Genomic DNA, 27475 nt, shown 5'->3' on the forward strand with positions numbered 1-27475 from the left:
TCAGTCACCACTGAGAGGTTTTATTAAAGATAACAAACCCTTTTCTCACAGAGTAGTTCCAGTAGATACACCATCCAAAGGGATACAGGTAGCATACAGTATGTCAAAAAAGGTAAACAAATTGTCTGTATAAAAGATTTATACTACACTTTTACAAGAGGATGATATAACTCGATAAGGACACGCTAAGGAACAAATACAGTACAGGAGGTACATACTTATGTAAAGCAAGCGATACAGGGGAGAGTGGGGTAAGTTGAGCCACCCTTGTTTCTAGGAAACAATACACAAAAATAAATCATTTTTGACCTAATATTTAGGAAGAGGTCAAAAATGATAAGCAGGTTAGGTAAAAAAAAAAAAACTGATTTTCACCAAGTCAAATACATTTAATGTGTTAGAGATTTCATGATGCTTTAATCTAAACCAAAGTAGATCATTTTAAGATTGTTCTATGGATCAGTTGGGGTTTCTAGATGTTTTACATGTTTTAATATTTAACCTTTAATTAACTAGGTACGCCAGTTTAGAACAAATTATTTTTTACAATGATGGCCTACCCTGGCCAAACCTTAACCCCGACGACACTGGGCCGATTGTGCACCACCCTACGGGAGCTTCAATATGAGGGCCTAAACCGAGCATGAAAGTTCATCCTTGTAGCTGTGTGGGCTAATATAGTCAAAATGTTTGCCTTGGGTTAAGTTGAGCCAATGGCAAGTTGAGCAAATTCAAGTGTTTTCTTTCCAGGCATAATGCATTTATCACTGGGATATGAGGTGACGACAGGGCCTATGTTAAGTGTCAAAAACGAGAATAAAGTGTTTGTTCGGTGTTAAGCCTGTGTTTAAATATGCTTGATGATTTAACATGTAGTGGTAATAGTTAATTCAGTACACAGGTAGGTGTCACCAAGAGACCACTTTTTTTGGTCACACTATGTTTTCAAAACTCATTTTTACATGCATATTTATTACTTCCAGGGATACACAACATCCTGAAATATATGTAGATATTGTTGATGGAAAGATACTATATTTCCCTTAACGGAGTGATGATGAATGTAAAAAAGTGTTCAGCTTACCCCACTCTCCCCTACAACAAAACAAGAAATAAGTGAATAGACAAGTGCAACATAGTGTTTTTTCCCCAGTCGGATCCATCTCAATCCATCTCTCAGAATGGACAGCGAACTACACGTGTGAGCATATGTCCACAAAAAAAAAAGTCCTCTCTCCGTTTTGACGAAGGGCTTGTAAGTTCATTGAGCACCCATCAGACTCTGGCAGTGTAATAGCATGTGACTCCGGCAGTACAGTATCATGTCATGGAGCATCTTCCTTGTCCATCCTGTCCTCCAAACAAGGACCACAACGTGTCCCAAGACTAGTGTCACATTTCCCAAACACGCCCCCAAAGGCAACCCTCAGCCCCACCCGCCAACCCACCTGGCAGGGTTGTTAAGCACGTCATGCAGCCCCTCATTCTTCTATACTCTCCTTCAGAAAGGACTGCAGTGTCCAGTTCCACATCTCCCTTCCCAGCCCCCATAAGACCTCCACAGTGTCCTTTCACCTTTCACCCTCTTTACCCTTGTGGTCCAGGTGGATCGTCTGCTACTCCATCGGTCCCCACGTTGGGCAGCAGCTGGGGGGGCGGCAGTAACGCAGGGCTGAGCCCCGGGGCCTCTCCCGTGGGCTACGTGACCTGCCGGGGGCTGTGGGGGCTGGTAGTCAGGCCTCTTCGGCCGTGGCGTCTATCCCGGCGTAGGTGAAGTTCTCGAAGAGCGCCATGTTCACGTAGGCCTGGGGAGGGAGGTTAGGAGAAACGATGGTAGTTAGATAGTACACTTGTAGAAGAAAGTGTTCCAAAGGGGTTATTTTTGGATCCAGGTAGAACCTTTTTTGGTTTCAGGTAGAACCCTCTGTGGAAAGGGCTGGACAGTACATGGAACCGAAAAGGGTTCAACCTCGAACCAAAAGTTTTTTTTACCTGGAACCAAAACTAGTTCTTCAAAGGGTTCTCCTATGGGGATAGCCAAATAACCCTTTAAGGTTTTAGATAGCACCTTTTTTTCTAATTGTGTACAGTCGTGGCCAAAAGTTTGGAGAATGACATAAATATTAATTTCCACAAAGTCTGCTGCTTCAGTGTCTTTAGATATTTTTGTCAGATGTTACAATGGAATACTGAAGTATAATTACAAGCATTTCATAAGTGTCAAAGGCTTTTATTGACAATTACAAAGTTGATGCAAAGAGTCAATATTTGCAGTGTTGACCCTTCTTTTTCAAGACCTCTGCAATCCGCCCTGGCATGCTGTCAATTAACTTCTGGGCCACATCCTGACTGATGGCAGCCCATTCTTGCATAATCAATGCTCGGAGTTTGTCAGAATTTGTGGGTTTTTGTTTGCCCACCCGCTTCTTGAGGATTGACCACAAGTTCTCAATGAGATTAAGGTCTGGGGAGTTTCCTGGCCATGGACCCAAAATTTTGATATTTTGTTCCCCAAGCCACTTAGTTATCACTTTTGCCTTATGGCAAGGTGCTCCATTATGCTTGAAAATTATTTTTTTGTCACCAAACTGTTCTTGGATGGTTGGGAGAAGTTGCTCTCTGAGGATGTGTTGGTACCATTCTTTATTCATGGCTGTGTTAGGCAAAATTGTGAGTGAGCCCACCCCCTTGGCTGAGAAGCAACCCCGCGCATAAATGGTCTCAGGATGCTTTACTGTTGGCATGACACAGGACTGATGGTAGGGCTCACCTTGTCTTCTCCAGGACAAGCTTTTTTTCCGGATGCCCCAAACAATCGGAAAGGGGATTCGTCAGAGAAAATGACTTCACCCCAGTCCTCAGCAGTCCAATTCCTGTACCTTTTGCAGAATATCAGTCTGTCCCTGATGTTTTTCCTGGAGAGAATTGGCTTCTTTCCTGCTCTTCTTGACACCAGGTCATCCTCCAAAATTATTCACCTCACTGTGCATGTAGATGCACTCACACCTTCCTCCTGCCATTCCTGAGTCTATACTGGTGGTGCCCTGATCCCGAAGCTGAATCAACTTTAGGAGACGGTCCTGGCGCTTGCTGGACTTTCTTGGGTGCCCTGAAGCCTTCTTCGCAACAATTGAACTGCTCTCCTTGAAGTTCTTGATGATCCGATAAATGGTTGATTTAGGTGCAATCTTACTGGCAGTAATATCCTTGATTGTGAAGCCCTTTTTGCGCAAAGCAATGATGACGGCACGTGTTTCCTTGCAGTTAACCATGGTTGACAGAGGAAGAACAATGATTCCAAGCACCACCCTCCTTTTGAAGCTTCCAGTCTGTTATTTGAACTTAATCAGCATAACAGAGTGATCTCCAGCCTTGTCCTCGTCAACACTCACACCTGTGTTAGCGAGAGAATCACTGACATGATGTCAGATGGTCCTTTTGTGGCAGGGCTGAAATGAAGTGGAAATGTTTTTTAGGGGGATTCAGTTCATTTGCATGGCAAAGAGGGACTTTGCAATTAATTGCAATTCATCTGATCACTCTTCCTAACATTCTAGAGTATATGCAAATTGCCATCATACAAACTGAGGCAGCAGAATTTGTGAAAATTAATATGTGTGTCATTCTCAACTTTTGGCCACGACTGTAGAATGATTTAGAGAACTAAGGTGAGGAATGCAATTTGAAGAGGAATTCTATCTAACTAGGACCCTCTCAGCCAACTCCTGAAAGACAACACAAACAGGTCTGGAACCAGGTTACCTCTGTGCCCTATGGGATAGATCAGGGAATTGCTAGCTTATTGAAAAGATGAGTCCTAGGTGAAACTGTAGGTGAATGTCTCCTTACCTTCCTGGCCTCCTGCATCCTGTTGAGCTGTACAGAGATCTGAGAGAAAGGAGGTCTCTCATGCGGCCGGTCTCTCCAGCACTGCCTCATTAACTCATACCTGAATAAAAAATAACCAATGAACCAGCTATAACGGTGCGCGCAAACAGTATACACATATTACACACCCCCTCCCTCCTCCTCTCTCACACACAAACGCACAGGTCCAAGCACAGGTCATCACTTACACTTCGTCGTCACAGTTCCTGGGCTGCTCCATCCTGTAGCTCTGGGGGAGTTTCTCGTAGAGCTCAGCACAGGTCATCCCACAGTAGGGAGTACCACCTGATACACAAAGAGAGGACGGGGGGAACGGGTCACTTTTACGTTGATACAATGACACAGAGAAAGGAGTTGATTGACTCATCTTTTTCTTTGTCATGCTCATGATTGTCATCATCATCATCATCATCATCATCATCATCAGGCGGGCATGCAAAGTAGATTTTTCCTTTCATGTGATACAGTATATTTCCCAGAGTGAGGGGGGATGTCCTGCTGACTCTCTGTGCATGCCTACTCTGTTAACTCTCAGCTGGGGAACCTTCCCCCTCTCTCTCTGGTGTGAAAGCTGTGGGGGAACTGGTTATATATTTTATCACTGACAACCCACATTGCTAGGAATATGGGCTATTACTATTCCTCATTTAATAATATGTACAACATTCACACAGCATCACTATACATCAACTTACCTAAACTCACTATCTCCCATAAAAGTACACCGAAAGACCACCTGAGAAAAAGAAAGAGGGGAGAGGAAAGAGAGGGAAAATGTAGGAAGAGAATGAGGAAGATCTAAGTGATATTGAACAGTTAGTGGCCTTGTAATTAAATTATTTATATATTTTAATGACATATTTTTACATTAGCGTGTGAATGCAACTGACTGATACCGAATCATTTTGTAATAGCACGAAATGTAAATGCATCCTAGTGTCTTATTACAGTAAAAGCAGATGACTTTAGAGCAGCCTCACAACTGTAAAAAGCAGAGAGAGAAACAACAAGTACTCTTCACTATCTGTACAGAGCCACCATCTGACTATGTGATTGTCAACTAACAAGACAATGTAGCCAACTCACTGCAAGTTAATCAGTTAACTGCCAGTCATTCTGTACAAATACAGTGATGAACCCATTGACTCAGCTTGAGGTAAACAATCTCTTCTGCTCTCCCTCTATCGCTTGCTCTCTCTCTCTCTCTCGCTCTACCTTTCTCTAGAACATAAACACAGAGTAGCGGTCTGGTTATCTTTGTTTATATTCTGTGGTGTGTCACCAAATTAGTGCCTTTGCTCTCGTCAACACAAGGCTCCACACACACACACACACACACACACACACACACACACACACACACACACACACACACACACACACACACACACACACACACACACACACACACACACACACACACACACACACACACACACACACACACACACACACACACACACACACACACACACACACACACACACACACACACACACACACACACCTGCAGCTAGCTTGTTAACAACATGTTTACTACAGAAACGTCTCTCCTCTTTGCTAACCTAACCAGCTTCAGTCGTTCCACTTCCTGTAGCTGTCCTCGGGCCTTCCAGTCAATTCTGAACCGGGTATAAATAGTGTGTGTTTGACAGGCTCTATGTGGTAGTGTGGCCTCTCCACTATGCTCCTCTTGGCAGGGCCGGTCCTTGCCATTGTGCCACCCTAAATGAAGTCAAAGATGTCTAAAATATGTATTTTCCAGACAAGTAAGTTAGGTCCATTTTAAGTTCTGAATGAAAGTAGAAAATACGTATTTTCCAGATGTTGAAAATCTGTATCTTCCCGGACATTAAAATCAGGTTCCTTTTTTGATTCTGAATGAAAGTTGAAAATACGTCATTTAGAGACATCTATGTTTGGGCCAAGTCAAGGCTGATCCAGACCGGAAAGAATCTGAACCAAACATAAACGTCTACGACTGGCTCAGATGTGGTACGGACCAGACCAAAAACCAGCCACCGTGGATGTAGAAATCAAGGCCGGTCAGGACTGCACCAAAAAAAAGACATCCAAAAAGTGTCAGTGTTGGTCCGTGCTTACAGCGTTGCCTGAAATAACATTTTATGAATGCCCGTCTATGTGGTAGGCCAAACATTTGTAAAACACCCCAAAAAGATATTGACTCGTGCTTACTGTGGTGTGGCGCCCATCCATGTCGCTCACTATGGAGTTTCATGAACGCCCATCTATGTGGTAAAACAAGCTGTTGCATTGGCTTCATTAGTCCTGATTCCCGTGACTAATCAATGTGGTTATTTAAGCTCTGAATATCAGCTCCCCAACTTTATCGGGAGTTATCGTGAGCCTATTTGCAATGTGCTTACATAGAAGGAAATGCAGAAGTCGGGCCTAGCTCCGATCAGCTTGTCCAAAATGTACAGATGCAAACTTGAAACCACTAATCATTACAACGGGGTGAAACTCATTGACAACAGTTGTAACGTTCCGTTTCCATATTGTTCACTCTACTTTGACCAGTCCTGTTTTTAGGATATGTTGTTTGCTAACATGACAGCACATTTTTGTTGTTGATTGGGCGCCATTTTAGTTTTGGCTATTTGATGGGAGAAACCGGCACGGTGTCAAAAGTGTCCCGTCTCATTTCCTTGTCACACATTTGATCTCCAGCCTGTAGACGACAGAAAAGGCCACAATACTCGTTCTATCACATCCTACATCTGCTAGGTGATTTCTGTTAAGAGTTTATTTCTTTCTTTGACAGAACGTTGTGTGGTGGACCGCAGCAGTAATGTGTCTCTCCAACAGCACCCTGGAGAGGAGAGCTGGGAATGGACAAAGCAAAATACTTTGCTCCCCTGCCTTTGACAACGTGGGCACTGCTTATCACAGGGTGGCATCAGCGCTCACCTAAAAAGCCTAATCCTAATCCTGCCTAATGAGTAGGCCGGGCCATGCCTCTAGGCTCCCTGGGTTCTGTTGTCAGTTCCCCTGCACTAAATTAGCAGTTCACCATCGGCTGGGGGGGGGGGGGGGGGGGGGGGGGGGGGCATGATTTGTTGTTTTGGACAGCCGGGTGGAGAGAGAGAGCAAAATGATGTGACTGCTGGCATTGTATTTTCTTCGAGCCCTCACCAGAAGCTGTGTAAGACATGGCATAAGTGTCTAAAGATAAATTAAAGATTTGTTCTATACTGAACTAAAAAATATAAACGCAACATGCAACAGTTTCAAAGATTTTACTGAGATACAGTTCATATAAGGAAATCAGTCAATTGAAATAAATTCATCTATGGATTTCACATGACTGGGAAAGCAGATATGCATCTGTTGGTCACATGGATCAGAAAACCAGTCAGTATCTGGTGACCACCTCACATAGAGTTGATCAGTTGATTGTGGCCTGTGGAATGTTGTCCCACTCCTCTTCAATGGCTGTGCAAAGTTTCTGGATATTGGCTGGAATTGGAACACGCCGACATACACGTTGATCCAGAGCATCCCAAACATGCCTAGTGGGTGAAATGTATGCAATTGTGATCATTGTCCGTAGCTTATGCCTGCCCATACCCTAACCCCACTGCCAACATGGGGCACTCTGTTCACAACGTTGACATGAGCAAACCGCTCGCACACATGACGTCACACGCTGTCTGCCATCTAAAACGGTACAAATGAAACGTGGATTCATCCGTGAAGAGAACACTTCTCCAGCGTGCCAGTGGCCATCTAATGTGAGCCTTTGCCCACTGAAGTCAGTTACGAAGCCGAACTGCAGTCAGGTCAAGACCCTGGTGAGAACGAGGAGCACGCAGATGAGCTTCCCTGAGACGGTTTCTGACAGTTTGTCCGGGTGGCTGGTCTCAGATAATCCCGCAGGTGAAGAAGCTGGATGTGGCGGTCCCCGGCTGGTGTTGTTACACCAGGTTTGTGGATGTGAGGTTGGTTGAGTGTACTGCTAAATTTTCTAAAACGTTGTAGGCGGCTTGTAGTAGAGAAACAAACATTAAATTCTCTGGCAATACCTCTAGTGGACATTACTGCTGTCAGCATACCAATTGCACGCTCCCTAAAAACTTGGCACATCTGTGGCATTGTGTTGTGTGACAAAACTGCACATTTTAGAGTGGCCTTTTAAGGTTCACAACACAAGATGCACCTATGTATTGATCATGCTGTTGAATAAGCTTCTTTATATGCCACACTTGTCAGGTGGATGGATTATCTTGACAAAGGAGAAATGCTGACTAACAGGGATGTAATCAAATGTTGTGCACAACATTTGAGAGAAATACGTTTTTTGTGCATATGGAACATTTCTGGGATCCTCTTTTTCAGCTCATGAAACACGGGACCAACACTTTACATGTTGCGTTTATATTTTTGTTCAGTGTAGTTGAATATACTTTTCCCAGTCAGATACTCACACGTCACTCTTGATGGTGTACACACTGTAGTTTAGGGACTCTATCGCCATCCAACGCACTGGCAACCTCCCCTGCAGCACAAAGAGAAAATGCCAAGACATCCCATTGGAAAACTTGGTATAATTCAGTTGTAAAATGTGCTTTTGACTGACAGTATGAAGTATGTCTGGTACAGAATTATAATGCTCCAAGTCCTGTGCTTCTCTCTTCTCATTACTAGCTGTAAGGGAACATTGGACTTGTAAGGTAACTTGTTGCCATGTCAAACACACTACTGCCCTCTTCAGCTGATACTTTTATGTCAGACTTATTTCCCATTTCTGACATACTCTCCCCTCCACATGTACAGTATTTGGACAGTAAAAGCAACGTTTTAGCATTTGGCTCTATACTCCAGCAATTTGTTTCAAAAGCTTTAGTATTTGGTCCCATATTCTTTGCACTCAATGACTACATCAAAGCTCGTGACTCCACAAACACATTGGATACATTTGCAGTTTGTTTTGGTTCGTCTTTCGGATTATATTTGATCAAATAGCAACAAAATGCTGAATAATGTGTCATTTTGGAGTCCATTTTATTGTAAGTAAGAATAAAAGATGTTTCTGAACATTTCTACATTAATGCGGTTATGGATAATCATGGCTGAATTGTGAGTAATGACAAGTGAGAAAGTTAGAGGCACAAGGATCACCCCCCCCTCCCCCCACTATATCACTAATCAATGATTTTATGTTGTAGCCTCTGTAATCTTCTCACTCATCATTATTCATGATTCATTAATTCTGTTTCTTAATCATGGCATTATCAGGATTCATTTAGAAGTGTTCTATCTATCTCGATCCACTCACTTACTCCAGTCCACTCCATTTACCATTCAGTTATTTTTTAGGCAACACATAACCCAAAACCCAACCAAAACAAACTGGAAATGCATCCAACTAGTTTGTAGAGTCACACGCTTGATGTAGCCATTGTGTGCTAGGAATATAGGACCAAATACTACACTTTTGACTACTTGAATACACTAAGTGAATTTGTCCAAATACTTTGGACTTCTCCAAAAGGCGGGACTAGATACATAAAGTGATTTAATTTCTAAATGGTACAACAGATAAGCATGAAAATACCCTCAAATAAAAAGTGATGTTCCGTATCGTCGGCTCATATCAAACATTTCATCTCAAATCCAAAATGCTGGAGTAAAGAGACAAATATAAAAATGTTGCTTCTGTGTCCAAATGCATACAGAGTGTAAGTAGTGCTCTTGTGTGAGACACCGAGCAACATTTTCACATTCTCTTCAGAATGTACTACTTGATGTTGGCTGACCAATGATGATACACACTAGAATCCTAGCTATTGTTCCTTAATGTGCTGTGCTGTATGTGACTGAGCTCCCACCATGGTCTTTTTGACGTAGACCTCCTCCCCTCGGGACAGACCGAAGTCTGCTATCTTGGCCACTAGGTTGTCTCCCACTAAAACGTTCCTCGCTGCCAGGTCTCTGTGGATGAACTAGAGAGAGAGAGAGAGAGAGAGAGAGAGAGGAGAGGAGAGGGTGAAAATATGAAGCTCACATCTGGGAATATCATATGAATTTATGCTGAGAGGAAATCTACATTGATGTAGGATCCTGTAGATTCCCTGTCATATTTATCAATCATCATTTGTGTATTGAATAGCATTGCTGTAAAAAAAAAAAAAAAAAGGATACTACCAAACTTGGATATAAACAACATGGAATTGGCAACCACCCTCCCATATCCTTGAGTTCACAACGTACAGTTGAAGTCAGAAGTTTACATACACCTTAGTCAAATACATTTAAACTCAGTTTTTCACAATTCCTGACATTTAATCCAAATAAAAATCCCTGTCTTAGGTCAGTTAGGACCACCACTTGATTTTATTTTAAATGTAAGAACAATAGTAGAGAGAATGATTTCTTTCAGCTTTTATTTCTTTCACCACATTCCCAGTGGGTCAGAAGTTTACATACACTCAAATAGTATTTGGTAGCATTGCCTTTAAATTGTTTAACTTGGGTCAAACGTTTCAGGTAGCCTTTCACAAGCTTCCCACAATAAGTTTGGTGAATTTGGGCCCATTCCTCCTGACAGAGCTGGTGTAACTGAGTCAGGTTTGTAGGCCTCCTTGCTCGCACACGGTTTCTCAGTTCTTCCCACAGATGGCCACTCCAATACATTGACTTTGTTGTCCTTAAGCCATTTTGGCACAACTTTGGAAGTATTCTTGGAGTCATTGTCCATTTGGAAGACTCATTTGCGACCAAGCTTTGACTTCCTGACTGATGTCTTCATTGTGTTGCTTCAATATATTCACATGATTTTCCTACCTCATGAAGCCATCTATTTTGTGAAGTGCACCAGTCCTTCCTGCAGCAAAGCACCCCCACAACATGATGCTGCCACCCCCGTGCTAAATGGTTGGGATGGTGTTCTTCAGCTTGCAAGCATCCCCCTTTTTCCTCCAAACATAACGATGGTCATTATGGCCAAACAGTTCTATTTTTGTTTCATCAGACCAAAGGACATTTCTCCAAAAAGTACGATCTTTGTCCTCACGTGCAGTTGCAAACCGTAGTCTGGCTTTTGTATGGTGGCTTTGGAGCAGTGGCTTCTTCCTTGCTGAGCGGCCTTTCAGGTTATGTCGATATGGGACTCGTTTTACTGTGGATATAGATACTTTTGTACCCGTTTCCTCCAGCATCTTCACAAGGTCCTTTGCTGTTGTTCTGTGATTGATTTGCACTTTTCGCACCAAAGTACATTCATCTCTAGGAAACAGAAAGCATCTCCTTCCTGAGCGGTATGACGGCTGCGTGGTCCCATGGTGTTTATACTTGCATACTATTGTTTGTACAGATGAACGTGGTACCTTCAGGCATTTGGAAATTGCTCCCAAGGATGAACCAGACTTGTGGAGGTCTGAGGTCTTGACTGATTTCTTTGGATTGTCCCAGGATGTCCAGCAAAGAGGCACTGAGTTTGAATGTAGGATCTTGAAATACATCCACAGGTACACCTCCAATTGACTCAAATGATGTCAATTAGCCTATCAGAAGCTTCTAAAGCCATGATAACATTTTCTAGAAGTTTACAAGTTGTTTAAAGGCACAGTCAACTAGTGTATGTAAACTTTTGACACACTGGAATTGTGATACAGTGAATTATAAGTGAAATAATCTGTCTGTAAACAATTGTTGGAAAAATGACTTGTAAATGTCCTAACCGACTTGCCAAAACTATAGTTTGTTAACAATACATTTGTGGAGTGGTTGAAAAACAAGCTTTAGTGACTCCAACCTAAGTGTATGTAAACTTCCCACTTCAACTGTACCTGTGTGCATAGCCACGGGAAGTCGTTTGCGGGGGGGTGTTTCCAATTGTATGTTGTTTATATCCAAGTTTGGTAATATACCTTTTTTACTGGTCCACTAATACAGGACTAGTAAAGGCCAAGCCCACTACTTTTGCATTTTTTTTTTCTTCAATACATTTTTTTAAATTCTGATTTTTCAGGGGGATGCTACAGCAAACTCAGCACTGCTCACGGCTATGCCCGTGTGTATACTCTACCTGTTTGTCGCTAAGGTAGTGCATGCCAGTGGCCACGTCGACAGCGAACTGCAGCAGTTGTTGTGAGGTGAGGGTGGAGGCTGTGCCATGCTCCTTGGCGAAGGCAGGGTCTGTCTCGAGGACCCGGCTCTTACGCAAGAAGTCAAGCAGGTTTCCATATGGGGCGTACTCAATGGCAATGTACAGGTACCCTACACGGGTAGAGAGAAGCAGTTGGAGGAAAGTAAAGAACGTTAATGATTTACTGCTACACTGTATGGAGAAGGTTGTTTAGCGAGACACCGTTTGCATTCAAGTTTGCCATGGAGAGGTAGGAAGGCATTAATGGAGCGTCATTCTGTATTCCATAGAAATAGAATTCTCGTCCTGTGCTGTGATCGTCATTATAAAACTGGTTGTTTGGATCCTGGATGCTGATTGGACGAGCAGTGTTCCAAGCCGTGCTGTATTGGCCATCACAGACACACCTATGCCCGCTAACAGTTCCATTTGTGCCTCCATAAGAATATCATGTTCAAGGCAGGAAGGCATTAACTGAGTATCATGCTGTAATCCATAGAAATAGAATTTGAGTTCTGCGCTGTAATCATCATAAATATATATAGAGGGAAAGAGAGAGAGAGAACCACCAGTGCTAAGTCAAGGCTACTTGAGAACCATTAGGATTGTGGCACACGGTGGTTTAGTAGGATGTATATATATATCTTTTTTTTTTAATCTCTGGTAATGTACTTTCCACTCTAAACTTCCTCCCCACCATATGTTATCGATCGTAGATCTTTATACAAAGAGAAACAGGCAATTCAATTATTTCCCAAAACTGTCAGAAGTGGCTAGGAAATAGAAATGTCATGCTCAGAGCTTGGTCCAAACGTAGATAACGTAAGGCTATACGCTAACACAATGTAGTGTAACAGAGTTTCAAATGTAAATATTAAAATCACTATCAGAATACTATAGCTATCATATAAGAATACAGACTTATTTATTTAAATGTTTCCTAAAGAGATACAGTACTTTAAAAGTCTTCCCTTGAGATTACAATGTCCATACTTTAGTATAGTATCAATTAAGAGCATTGCCCAGCATGGCCAGTAGGTGGTGTGCTCACCCCTGTTTTCACAGGCTCCTATGAGGTTGATGATGTTGGGATGTTGGCCCAGTTTACACAACACTTCCAGCTCTCCTGCAAAGTCCCGGTGGTCATTCTCCGAGGCAAACTCTGCTTAAAACAAAACAGCACACACAGCAAGTTACAAACATGTACAGAGAAAGAAGCTTTGTGACACTATATCACTGTGTTAGAATGTGTGTTTTGTTTCTTTGACTGTTATGTGTGTGAGTATGAGTTATTGATGTGATTGTGTGTGTGTGTGTGTGTGTGTGTGTGTGTGTGTGTGTGTGTGTGTGTGTGTGTGTGTGTGTGTGTGTGTGTGTGTGTGTGTGTGTGTGTGTGTGTGTGTGTGTGTGTGTGTGTGTGTGTGTGTGTGTGTGTGTGTGTGTGTGTGTGTGTGTGTGTGTGTGTGTGTGTGTGTGTGTACATGCTTGTGTGGTAGTGTAAGTGTGTGTCAAAGGAGGCTCCTCAGATGAGGAAGGGGAAAACCATCCTCCTCAGTGAATTTCATAAAAATAAAAATAGTGGAACATTAAAAAAATATATATATCATTTTTAGATAAAACTATACTAAATATACATACATTCAAAAGTTTGGGGTCACTTAGAAATGTCCTTGTTTTTGGAAGAAAAGCAAATATTTTGTCCATTAAAATAACATCACATTGATCAGAAATATAGTGTAGACATTGTTAATGTTGTAAATGACTATTGTAGCTGGAAACGGCTGATTTGTAATGGAATATCTACATAGACCTACAGAGGCCCATTATCAGCAACCATCACTCCTGTGTTCCAAAGGCACATTGTGTTAGCTAATCCAAGTTCATCATTTTAAAAGGCTAATTGATCATTAGAAAACCCTTTTGTAATTATGTTAGCACAGCTGAAAATTGTTGTTCTGATTAAAGAAGCAATAAAACTGACCTTTCGACTGGTTGAGTATCTGGAGCATCAGCTTTTTTGGGTTCGATTACAGGCTCAAAATAGCCAGAAACAAAGTACTTTCTTCTGAAACTCGTCATTCTATTGATGTTCTGAGAAATGAAGTTCCTTTGTCCAGGATCTGTGTTCTTTTGCCCATCTTAATCTTTTATTTTTATTAGCCAGTCTGAGATATGGCTTTTTCTTTGCAACTCTGCCTAGAAGGCCAGTATCCCGGAGTCGACTCTTCACTGTTGACATTGAGACTGGTGTTTTGCGGGTACTATTTAATGAAGCTGCCAGTTGAGGACTTGTGAGGCATTTGTTTCTCAAACTAGACACTCTAATATACTTGTCCTCTTGCTCAGTTGTGCACCGGGGCCTCCCACTCCTCTTTCTATTCTGGATAGAACCTGTTTGCACTGTTCTGTGAAGGAAGTAGTACACAGCGTTGTATGAGATCTTCCGTTTCTTGGCAATTTATTGCATGGAATAGCCTTCATTTCTCAGAACAAGAATAGGCTGATGAGTTTCAGAAGAAGTCTTTGTTTCTGGCCATTTTGAGCCTGTAATTGAACCCACAAATGCTGATGCTCCAGATACTCAAGTCTAAAGGCCAGTTTTATTGATTCTTTTAATCAGAACAACAGTTTTCAGTTGTGCTAACATAATTGCAAAACGGTTTTCTAATGATCAATTAGCCTTTTAAAATGATAAACTTAGATTAACTAACACAACGTGCCATTGGAACACAGGAGTGATGGCTGTTGAAAATGGGCTTCTGAACGCCTATGTAGATATTCCATAAAAAATCTGCCGTTTCGAGCTACAATAGTCATTTACAACATTAACAATGTCTACACTGTATTTCTGATCAATTTGATGTTATTTTAATGGACAAAAAAGTTGCTTTTCTTTCAAAAACAAGGACATTTCTAGTGACCCCAAACTTTTGAACGATACTGTATATTCACATAATAATCCAAATAATTAATTAAAACACACGATTTTGCCTCAACAGCACTCTGTAGGGTAGGGCCATAGCGTAGCCGGCGGACAACTAGCTTCCGTCCTCCTCTGTGTACATTGACTTCAATACAAAACCTAGGAGGCTCATGGTTCTCACCCCCTTCCATGGACTTACACAGTAATTATGACAATTTACAGATGACATCCTCTAACCTATCTGGGCTCTTGCAGCATGAACTGACATGATGTCCACCCAATCAAAGAATCAGAAAATGAATCTAGTACTGAAAGCATAATTTATAGATAGCACCGCAGTGCATAAAATGTGGTCAGTAGTTGACGCAAAGAGAATGAAAAACAATAGTTGAACAGTTTTGAACAAATTCATTTCTTTAAAAATGAATGTGACGCGAGATAGAGACTTTTTTTTCACTTTTAGCCTACTCAAACACCCAGCTCAAACAGAGAGGGATGCTATGTTAGTTAGCCTACTCAAACACCCAGCTCAAACAGAGAGGGATGCTATGTTAGTTAGCCTACTCAAACACCCAGCTCAAACAGAGAGGGATGCTATGTTAGTTAGCCTACTCAAACACCCAGCTCAAACAGAGAGGGATGCTATGTTAGTTAGCCTACTCAAACACCCAGCTCAAACAGAGAGGGATGCTATGTTAGTTAGCCTACTCAAACACCCAGCTCAAACAGAGAGGGATGCTATGTTAGTTAGCCTACTCAAACACCCAGCTCAAACAGAGAGGGATGCTATGTTAGTTAGCCTACTCAAACACCCAGTTCAAACAGAGAGGGGTGCTATGTTAGTTAGCTGGCTATGGCTATCCAACACTGGAACTCTTCCAAGTCATGGTAAGCTTTTGGTTTTATTAATTTATTGCTACCGGGGCCCGCCGGTGTAACTGCTATACTGATGCTGACTGTATACTGTACTGCATGATTGTAGCGGGTTTACTAACACGTTTGTTCTATTAGCTATGTTGAATATGACATTGCTAATGTCGTTAGCTAATATGGTGACAACGATGTAGGCTGTGTTTAGTGGTTAGCAGTTATTAGGTTTGGCTTGGAAAGGTTTTTTCCCCTGGTCACAGACAGCTGATGTGTTATGCACTGAAGTCCACAAGTGAAGGGAAAAGTTGAGAGGAGAGAGTGTAGATGCGAGAAGGAATTATACAACAAGCCAAATGTTCATACTGTTTGTATGTGGCTACTATGAAAGTGAACTGTGTTTGCGTGTGATCAGGGGTGTATTCATTCCGCCGATTCTGTTGAAAAACGTTTCTTAAACGGAAGCAAACGGAACAAAATTGGGATAAACATACCTGAATTTGTCCATTAGAAACTCTTGTTTGCAACTGTTGGACTAATGAATACACCCTAGATCAGCTAGATGCAAGCAATAGTGTGCAAGCCGGTATTGAAAGTGTCACTGTCTGTCACCTTGATTACTCAAAATGTTCTCTCAACCTGTGCACCTACGTTGTAAACTGTCATTCATAGACTAAGTTGTAGCAACATCATGATGGGTATTGGGAAAATTCAAGTATCATGTAGTAGGCTTAACCTATCGATGTTACATTGAGCTGGGTGAATGGAATATGAATGACAGTCATCCAATATGCTATAATAGAAATAAATCCATGCTCATAAAAAATATATCATCCTCCATCTTAAACATCACCGACCACCACTGCTGTCTGAGTGAGTTGCCTGCGCGCATGCGTGCGTTGGTACATGTGTGTGTGTGGTATCTACTACCTTTTAGCATCTTGATAGCAGCGCTCATCTTGGCCCCGTCCTTCTTGATCATGGCCTTGATGACCTGTCCGAAGTTGCCCTCTCCGATCACATCTTCAAACTTGATGTCATCCCACTCCAGGATGGGGTAGGTGAGGGGCTCAGAGGTAGGCTTCGGCCTCCTTGTCAGGGTCAGGGTCCCACTGTTAAACTGGAGGATGGTCTCCTCTCCCTACGGGTTGCAATGATCATTTTGTTGGGTTTGTTTTTAATCGACGCATAGAAATTATCAGAATTGAGGTGTGTTTCTCATAACATGTCTATATGCGAAGTTTGAGATAGTGTGGAATGTTTAATAATAATAATAATAATAATATATGCCATTTAGCAGACGCTTTTATCCAAAGCGACTTACAGTCATGTGTGCATACATTCTACGTATGGGTGTTTATTTATCTAATCAGGTTATCCTACTTGTTAGTGAAGGAATATACAGTACCAATCAAAGGTTTGGATAGTTTGGCTGCTTTTCCTTCAGTCTGCGGTCCAATTCATCCCAAACCATCTCAATTGGGTTGAGGTTGGGTGATTGTGGAGGTCAAGACAACTAATGCAGCACTCCATCACTGTCCTTCTTGGTCAAATTGCCCTCACACAGCCTGAAGGTGTGTTGGGTTATTGTCCTGTCTAAAAACAAATGATAGTGCAACCAAGCGCAAACCAGATGGGATGGCATATCCCTGCAGAATGCTGTGGTAGCCATGCTGGTGAAGTGTGCCTTGAATTCTAAATAAATCACAGACAGTGTCACCAGCAAAGCAGCCCCACACCGTCACACCTCCTCCACCATGCTTCAACATCACACCTCCTCCTCCATGCTTCACGGTGGGATCCACACATGCGGAGATCATCCGTTCAGCTACTCTGCGCCTCACAAAGACAAAACGTTTGGATCCAAAAATCTCAAATTTGGACTCATCAGACCAAAGGACAGGTTTCCACCAGTCTAATGTCCATTGCTCGTGTTTCTTGGCAGAAGCAAGTCTCTTCTTCTTATTGGTGTCCTTTAGTGGTGGTTTCTTTGCAGCAATTTGACCACGATGACCTGATTTACGCAGTCTCCTCTGAACAGTTGATATTAAGATGTGACTGTGACTTGAACTCTGTGAAGCATTCATTTATATAGCCATTTCTGAGGCTGGTAACTCAATTGAATTTATCCTCTGCAGCAGAGGTAAGTCTTCCTTTCCTGTGGCGGTCCTCTTGAGAGCCAGTTTCATCATAGCACTTGATCGTTTTTGCACTTGAAGAAAGTTCTTGACATTTTCTGGATTGACTAACCTTCATGTCATCAAGTAATGATGGACTGTTGTTTCTCTTTGCTTATTTGAGCTGTTCTTACCATAATATGGAATTGGTCTTTTACCAAATAGGGCTATCTTCTGTATACCACCCCTACCTTGTCACAACACAACTAACTGGCTCAAACGCATTAAGAAGGAAAGAAATTTCCCAAATGTACTTTTAACCAGGCACACCTGTTAATTGAAAAACATTTCAGATGACTACCTCATGAAGCTGGTTGAGAGAATGCCAAGAGTGTGCAAAGCTATCATCAAGGCAAAGGGTGGCTACTTTGAAGAATCTCAAATAAAAAATATATTTGGATTAGTTTAATACTTTTTTGGTTAATACATGATTCCATATGTGGTATTAATAGTTTTGATGTCTTCACTATTGTTCTACAATGTAGAAAATAGTAAAAATTTAGAAAAAACCTGGAATGAGTAGGTGTGTCCAAACTTTTGACTGGTACTGCAGTTTAGGTGCTTTTTTTTATGGCATATTTGTGTGTTTGTGAGTCCTCTCTTTCTATCTCTCACCGATCCAGACTGGTAAGTGAAGGTGCGTCTGCGGTTGAGCAGAGTTTTGCGGATGCAGAAGAGAGCCAGCAGGGCCAGCAGGATGGTGACACAGGTGACCGTCACAGACCCCACCACAGCTACCAACAAATGGTAGCCCTCACTGCCTGGAAGCCCCCCCACACCCTGGGTGGTAGGAGTGAAGTCCTGGGGACCTAGAGGGAGAGGTGATATGAGGAGATGCACATTGACAATATCCTTTTTATTATGTAAGTATCCTCACGTTTTAAAGTGATAGTTCACAACAACAAAAATCTATGTTCACTCTAAAATTTCACTCAACGTTTTTGGGACATTTTCAGACCTCAAATGTGTTCAAATGTCAAAATGAGTCCATGTCCCGACAACGATCTGTTGTTTACATCCAGTTCAATCCCAAACAAGAGGGAAAGATTGGCAATCTAAAGTGATTCAATGAGATGGAGGTACCCTTCTTTGTTATTCATTTGGGATTACAGCATTGCTTGATCTAAACCACAGATCGTGTGGGATTCAAACAAAACTTGGCGTTTGACCTCTAATGAGTACTGAAAAGGACAAGAAAAAAACCCCGTAGATTTTCAAGTGGAAAACTTTAAATCCATGTACTTTGAAGCCTTTTTGAACCTCTTTAACACCTTTTACTCCATACATGTTTTTTGTTTTAAACCGTCTCTCACCGTCTCCCTGGGTCCTGGCATGGACAAACTTGCTCCACTCCCCGGGTACTTTAGAGAAGGCCCTCACTCTGAACTGGTACAGAGTACTCCCGTTGAGCGCTGTCACATCTTTAGCTGTCCTGTTGCCATCGTCAGTATCTACCCAGGGGTGCAGGCTGCCCTGTCCCACCGACTGGTACTCTATGATGTACTTCACTATGCCCCCGTTAGGGTCCTCAGGGGGCTGCCACTTCACCTGCACCGCAGACACAGACAGGGGCAGAGCCTGGACGTTCCGAGGAGATGAGGGACCTGGGGGAAAGAGGGGAGGAGAGGGACAGAGTGGAGACATCAATGGGGTTAGTATTGGTCAGAAGGTGTTAGCTTAGGCTATATGGCGATTGCCAAATTGTACCATTAAAGTGCTTGAATTTCTTTCTGTATTTCCTTAGTAAGTCATCCATTCCTAAATGTCCTTTCCTTTATGAACCCATCTTTAAATATGACATGAGGGCAGGGGGGAGCCACCAACCATCCACCATCCTTCCACCAATGACAGTCGTCAACACTCACTGCTAAGCCAATAGGAGGAGCTCTTGTTAGTTACCCTGGCTGTTTATGCGGACGCTGTACGGCTTAGAGGCGGGCCCCAGACTGCCACAGTTGAGCAGCCTGACGACCACTGTGTAGTCTTGGTGGTACTGCAGGTTGTAGAACTTGGTGGAGAGCACATTGAGCAGGGTGGTCTCCTCTCTCAGCTTCTCTCCTGAGGGGGAGGGCCCGAAGAGCTGCACTAAGAACCCGCTGGCCCTGTCCGCGTTGCCATGCAACAGCCAGCGCACAGTGGCGTTGCGGCCCTCCAGCGAGCTGAAGTCAATCTCTGGTCGAAGAGTGGGCTCTACAGCAGCAACACAGAACACGCAGTCATGGAAAGGTCCTCCAGCCTGGGATACTTTCTCCTTCTCCTATTTACTTAGACACAGCCTCTCGTTTACAGATGGGAAAAGAACATTCTTATTAGGTCACTAGACAGAATTAAAGAACCATTCTTTCAGATTTAGAGCCTGCACTCAGCTCTACTACTACTTAGAAACAACTTAGAAACACACACACACACACACACACACACACACACACACACACACACACACACACACACACACACACACACACACACACACACACACACACACACACACACACACACACACACACACACACACACACACACACACACACACACACACACACACACACACACACACATACACCACATCACCAATTACCTACAAACCTCTGCTCTGACTATTGCATTTCGACACCGCAAAAACAAAAACGAATCCCGGCATACTGTTGCTGCTCACCTGGACAGTCAGTCTCCATGATGGCCTCAGGCCCCAGAGTCCCCTCCCCTCCCTCCCCAGGACGGGTTAGCTGGACACGGACGTGGTAGCGTGTAGATGGCTTCAGATTCATCAGAGTTATAGGCTCTCTACTGTACACTAAAAGACAGGAACACAGAAACATAGAGAATCAGGCAGGATTACCCATATAGAGTAGGGATCTAATATTGATAATGACGAATTGGCAAATTGTCTTGCGTTGTTTTTAGGCAAGGCAATTTTTTCCTGTGAAATGGATGACATGTTATGTTGCCAGGATAGTAGTTGTAACTCCCGTGACTTTACATGAGATCAAACGCCATCTGTATGCACCTATGATGGAGGACCAGGAGTCTCCTGTCTCCATGGGCTTGTAGAGGAGCTTGGTGGAGTCGATGGGTCCGTCTCCTCTGTAGGACTCCACAGGCATCACCACCAGCTGCTTACTCCTCTTCTCCAGCAGCTTGGGAGGGGTGCTGGGGCACGGTGGCTCTGGCGAGAGAGGGGAGTAAAAGTGGGTGAGAATTTGAGTAATGGGTGATCTGATGAGTCTCAACCAGAACATTAAATCTTTATCGCCAGACCATTTCTCAGTGTATATTTAGGGCTGGTTTCCCAGACACAAATCAAGCCTAGTCCTGGACTAAAAAGCATGTTCAAGTCCAGGACTAGGCTTCATCTTTGTCTGGGAAACCTGCCCTCAATGTTAAGCACCTCACATTGACTGATATAGACCAGTAAAATACTTTTCTCTTCTCACCTTTGACACTGAGGTTGAACTTCCTTGAGTCTTGTCCCCCATTGGTGGAAACCCTACACTCCCATAACCCAGCATGCTCAGTGGACAGACGGGGAATATCAAACTGGGCTGTGCTCTTATTGGAGTCCATGGTAGTACGAGACGCCTGAATTAGAGGTCCAAAAATATTTTGATAAGGCTGCTTACAGACTGATGTAATGCTGAGCCAACTGACATTATCATAATAAATATTGACATATTTTCACTATTACAAAAACATTGAATTTCACAAATCTCACTGACTACACCATCACAGTTTGTTTCCCAGTAATTGAATAATCAAATGTAAAATGGCCGCCCATCCTCCCATTGCCTCTACCTTGATCACAGTGCTGTCCAGTTTGCGCAGCTCAATGCTGGTGTGGCTGGGCAGGGGGTTGCCTGTGGCGGAACACAGGATCTTGGGGCTGGAGTGAAGGTTCCACTCTAGACCACTGGCCATGTCCAAGATCTGGGGGGCGCGGTCTGATGGGAAAGAAACAGATGATGAAGAGGAAGATAAATGAGGTGATGATTATGATGTTGATGACGAAGATGCTACTGCTACTTGTGATGACGTTATTAGTATTGATGTTGGTAGTGTCAGTGGCGATGAAAAAGAGGAGGAGGGCAAGGAAAAGGAGGAGGAAGAGGAGGAGGAAGTAATGCTTACCTACCTGATTTCTCACAGTGCCGTCCTCTCCAGCCAGTGGGACACTGGCATCCACTGAAACGGTTACACACTCCACCGTTCTTACACTTACAGCGCAGCCTGCAGTCTGCCCCGTACATGTCCCTGTGGCAGACTGGGGACGAGGGGGAGAGGTGACATTAGGATGGGAAAACCAAGGTGTTGGGATCTGTCGTGATGGAATTGCTACCTGATATGGCTATGCATGTTATGTACTCTGTGTATCTATTTCAACACATGCAGTCATGTTGATAGGTCGGTTGTACAATTACAATCAATATTAATTGGGCCATCTAAGATATGCCATAGCCCTACATAGTTAATTCGGAAAGTATTCAGACCCCTTTACTTTTTCCACATTCTGTTACGTTCCAGCTTTTTTCTAAAATGTATTAAATAAAAAATGTTCCTGTCACGTCCTGACCATAGAGAGCCCTTATTTTCTATGGTAGAGTAGGTCAGGGCGTGACTGGGGGTTAGTCTAGTTTATAATTTCTATTTGGGGGTTTAGTTTTGTTTCTATGTTGGTGATTTCTGGGATATTGTTAGCACTCCATTGTCGTCACGTTTCATTTAGTCTTTATTGTTTTGTTGTGTGGTTCACTTATTTTAAATAAAGATGTGGAACCCAGATCACGCTGCAGCTTGGTCCGATAATTATTATGACAAACGTGACAGAATATCCCACCACAGCAGGACCAAGCAGTGTGCCCAGGAGGAGAGGGGATCATGGACTTGGGAGGAGATTCTGGATGGGAAGGGATCCTGGACTTGGGAGGAAATCCTGGGAGGATTTGGCGGGAGACACAAGGAGAGAAGGGAGGACAGCAACGACGCCGGGGTTTGTATGGGGTTGTCGGCGGAGCACATGGGGTTGTCGGCGGAGCACATGGGGTGGTCGGCGGAGCACATGGGGTGGTCGGCGGAGCACATGGGGTGGTCGGCGGAGCACATGGGGTGGTCGGCGGAGCACATGGGGTGGACGGCGGAGCACATGGGGTGGTCGGCGGAGCACATGGGGTGGTCGGCGGAGCACATGGGGTTGTCGGCGGAGCACATGGGGTGGTCGGCGGAGCACATGGAGTGGTCGGCGGAGCACATGGGGTGGTCGGCGGAGCACATGGGGTGGTCGGCGGAGCACATGGGGTTATCGGCGGAGCACATGGGGTGGTCGGCGGAGCACATGGGGTTATCGGCGGAGCACATGGGGTGGTCGGCGGAGCACATGGGGTGGTCGGCGGAGCCGAGGAGTGAACCAAAAGGCACCTAAAGACTCTCAGACCGTGAGAAACAAGACTAATTGGTCCGATGAAACGAAGATTGAACTCTTTGGCCTGAATGCCAAGCTCACGTCTGGAGGAAACCTGGCACTATCCCTACAGTGAAGCACGGTGGTGGCAGCATCATGCTGTGGGGATGTTTTTCAGTGGCAAGGACTGGGAAAGATGAACGGAGCAAAGTACAGAAAAATCCTTGATGAAAACCTGCTCCAGAGCGCTCAGGGCAAAGGTTCAGTGCAAAGGTTCACATTCCAACAGGACAACAACCCTAAGCACACAGCGAAGACGACGCAGAAATGGCTTTGGGACAAGTCTCTGAATGTCATTGAGTGGCCCAGCCAGAGCACAGACTTGAACCCGATCTAACATCTCTGGAGAGACCTGAAAATAGCTGTGCAGCGACCCATCTAACCTAACAGAGCTTGAGAGGATCTGCAGAGAGGAATGGGAGAAACTCCCCAAATACAGGTGTGCCAAGCTTGTAGCGTCAAACCCAACAAGACTGGAAGCTGTAGTCGCAGCCAAAGGAGCTTCATTCGCAAAATGTCTAAAAACCTGTTTTGCTTTGTCATCATGGAGTATTGTGTGTAGATTGATGAGGGGGAACAAAACGTGGAAAAAGTCAAAAGGCTCTGAATACTTTCCGAATGCACTGCATAACAAATGAACTCACATCTGTTGCAGTGGTTCCCAGACCAGCCACTGGCACAGGAGCATCCGTAAGGATCAGCCAGGCAGAACCTCAGCCCTCTACAGTCCATCTCTGGCTTGCATGACTCCTGGCAGTTAAGCCCAAACATTCCCTCTCTACAGGCTGGGTGGGAATACAGTACACATAGATACAGTACAGGTACAGTTACTTCAGACAGTTTGGAAATATAATATACTTGTCTTTACCAACATGCACTTATACGCGCGCACACACACACACACACAAACACACACACACACAAACACACACACACAAACAAACACACACACACACGCACACACACACACACGCACACACACACACACACACGCGCACACACACACACACACACACACACACACACACACACACACACACACACACACACACACACACACACACACACACACACACACACACACACACACACACACACACACACACACACACACACACACACACACACACACACACACACACACACACACACACTATTGCTAATTTGTCGTATGTGTCAGCTTCAACGACTATAATCTTATGCTTTAAACATATTGCCACTGCCCCTTACACACACACCCACCTGTCTCGCAGCGCATCCCCATGAACCCCGGTGGGCAGATGCAGTCCCCGTCCCGGTGGTGACACACCCCTCCGTTGAGACACTCTGGACAGTCCTTGTCACAGTCGGCACCCCACTTCTTACTGCCACAGTCTGTGCAGGACAGCGGAGGAGCGTCAGTGGCCGACGCACCCAGATACAAGCACCTCATCCATATGTGAATCACCATACATACTCTTGTAATGGCCAGTAGTAATAAACACGTTAACAACGCTAACCGAGTACTAAAAATGTACATTCAAAGACACAACCAATCAAAAATGTTTCAGAGGAAAACAACAAAACTTATTGGTTAAGCTTCTATCCAGATGGAAAATAGATAAACAACAGCACAGACTAGTGTCAGTAAAGTGTATCAACACCATCATCCACGCATATCAAGTGTGCATGTCTTGTGGGAGGTGTGTGTAATGGGAACAGCCCTACTGCACCTCTGACAATCAGCCTCATCCAGGCTCCATTGATGGGACTGTCTCCCACGAAGCTGGCACTGTAGATGCCCTCGTTGGCTTTAGCCACATCCTCCAGGGTTAGTACAGCCGTACTGTTGGACACATCACCCCAGTGGGTCGTGTAGTGATAGTTACCTGGTTTTGCGACACAGCGAGTCAGCACATAGGACAAGCTCTTACTAATGTGAACACATTATAATCCACATGGTGGGGCTACTCGATACTTGTTTCTAAAATACAAAGGGAATGATTCAACAATGCCTATATTGCCATCGTCTCATTCAGATGAATATATTCCCTGCTCACACATAAATGCCTGCCCTTCATCCATCCACCCATCCATGCCTCCCTCTATCCCTGTGCGACTCACCGTTGTATTTCCAGGTGACGTCTCTCCTCTGGGAGCTCAGGACCTGCATGGCCAGGTGAACTGTGTCGCCTCTGTTTGCTGTCACCGTGAGGTGGGCCGGGACAAACAGGGCTGATAGGAGCCATACAGAAGAAGACAAGTTAACTCTGTCTCTCTCACAGACACACACACACGCACACACGCACGCACGCACGCACGCACGCACGCACGCACGCACGCACACACACACACACACACACACACACACACACACACACACACACACACACACACACACACACACACACACACACACACACACACACACACACACACACACACACACTCTTTCAGTTAGAGCCTCTTCCTTACCTTTGGCGAAGTTGTTGATGAGAGTCACTTTACCCAGGTTTATAAGAGGATCAGTTCCCTGGGACGCATGGCAGTAGAAGATGCCTGTTAGGTCCATCACACCCACAAACTCGTTCGCCACCACCTCCTTGGTCTTGGGCCTTTTGACTCTGTAACGTGGCCGTGAGGAGAGGATGAGGATGCTGTTGTCCTTCTTGATGTCCAGGTCTAGCTCTGCTGCGTCCCGCTCCCCAGTGAGGCAGGAGATGGAGAAGAGCTGAGGGGTGGAGGCCTCAGCGTTGGAGATGACGGTCAGGTCTGTCACCGCACCTGTAGGGACGAGATGGCGCCACTCATTTGATACAGTCATCTAAACTGTTATGAGGTAAAACAACAAAGGGCAGCTACTGTAATGACCTATTGCTTATTACAATCTGATGTGAGATCAGTTTATCTATTCTAATCCAAATGAACATTACTAGACCTTAGGGCAAGGGTAGTTAAATCTTACCCTACGACTACCAGGTCCAGAACACTGCTGGTTTTCTGTTCTACCTAATAATTAATTGCACCCACATGGTGTCGCAGGTCTAAATCAGTGCCTGATTTCAAGGAAATAATGAAAATAAGCAGTGGAACTGGCTTGAGGCCCAGATTTTAATTTGAAGGCCTTAGGCGAGGCATAACACAACAACATTTTGACACATTCCAGTTACATTCTGAACTAGGATCAGTCCCCCCCCCCAACTGAAATCATTCTGAGCTAAATAACAAAACCAGTCATATGGTGGGTCATTTTGCTCCATTAAATCCAAATGTGGCATTCTAGCCCTGTGGCATTCTAGCCCTGTGGCATCCTAGCCCTGTGGCATTCTAGCCCTGTGGCATTCTAGCCCTGTGGCATTCTATCCCTGTGGCATTCTATCCCTGTGGCATTCTAGCCCTGTGGCATTCTAGCCCTGTGGCATCCTAGCCCTGTGGCATCCTAGCCCTGTGGCATTCTAACCCTGTGGCATTCTATCCCTGATCTACAGAACAATGGCAGGAAACTGCTATGAGATCCTGCTCTCTCAAGAGGCTGCTGCCTTCTGCTTTTCACTTTGACTTTTATTGTAGCCCTTCATTTGTTGTGTCAAATTCATTTTGATGTTCAGAAATCGTAGTTAGGTTTTGCCGTGCAAAAGTTATACTTTCTGGGGTTACTGTAGGTTACACTCTCTGTCGACATGATTCATATAATAAGGACAAGCACCTTGAGCCATGTACTTGTATTTTTAGAAGATAACACTTGGTTGACCTTTTATTTCTAGGATGCAAATAAGATTTTACAAATAAGTTTTACTTTTACCTGACACATGGACGAGGCACAACAAAAATAAGACGTATATCATAATTGTAATCCTCACAGCGACAATTCCGAAATCAGTTGTGTCTAATCCAATGATTGACTTAAAAGTAGACACTTCTACATTCCATCGATGGTCCCCAGTGTGCCAAAGAACCGCGCGCGTCTTTGCGCATTTCCATAAATTCCAGTAATTGTTTTTGACGATAACTCTGTCCCTGTTTCTGTTCCAGGCCGTTTCACATTCTCCTCTGCAATCTGAGTGTTCTGAATCTGTTGT

At 44.0% G+C, this 27475-nt stretch overlaps 1 protein-coding gene across 2 annotated transcripts; it reads right to left on the reverse strand.

The window, feature by feature from the left end:
- Nucleotides 1-27475, reverse strand: LOC124038011 (tyrosine-protein kinase receptor Tie-1-like). 2 transcript variants are annotated; one of them, XM_046353364.1, is made up of 23 exons: nucleotides 27199-27475; nucleotides 25872-26180; nucleotides 25521-25631; nucleotides 25130-25285; nucleotides 24660-24791; nucleotides 24062-24202; nucleotides 22095-22223; nucleotides 21758-21903; nucleotides 21400-21544; nucleotides 20973-21131; nucleotides 20622-20759; nucleotides 19865-20155; nucleotides 19279-19569; nucleotides 18581-18774; nucleotides 16719-16929; nucleotides 13050-13160; nucleotides 11939-12129; nucleotides 9741-9854; nucleotides 8337-8407; nucleotides 4584-4624; nucleotides 4077-4173; nucleotides 3850-3949; nucleotides 1-1805 (listed from the first exon to the last, which is right to left on the reverse strand). In XM_046353364.1, exons 1-23 carry the CDS (start codon nucleotides 27239-27241, stop codon nucleotides 1734-1736), a joined length of 3393 nt encoding a protein of 1130 aa, XP_046209320.1. In that variant the 5' UTR covers nucleotides 27242-27475; the 3' UTR covers nucleotides 1-1733. The 2 variants fall into 2 exon arrangements, with proteins under 2 accessions (XP_046209320.1, XP_046209319.1); XM_046353363.1 differs by having other exon boundaries at nucleotides 13050-13163.

Source organism: Oncorhynchus gorbuscha, linkage group LG06, assembly GCF_021184085.1.
Source record: "Oncorhynchus gorbuscha isolate QuinsamMale2020 ecotype Even-year linkage group LG06, OgorEven_v1.0, whole genome shotgun sequence".
Taxonomy (NCBI): Eukaryota; Metazoa; Chordata; class Actinopteri; order Salmoniformes; family Salmonidae; genus Oncorhynchus; species Oncorhynchus gorbuscha.

Bases quoted from the DNA above. Each gene is read 5' to 3' on its own strand.
- LOC124038011 (XM_046353363.1), bottom strand. From the start codon at position 27,241: ATGATATACGTCTTATTTTTGTTGTGCCTCGTCCATGTGTCAG. The intron at 24,203-24,659 runs GTGGGTGTGTGT...ATTCCCACCCAG, and splicing joins GGGGATGCGCTGCGAGACAG to CCTGTAGAGAGGGAATGTTT. The intron at 20,156-20,621 runs GTGAGCAGCAAC...TTGCTGCTGTAG, and splicing joins CATGGAGACTGACTGTCCAG to AGCCCACTCTTCGACCAGAG.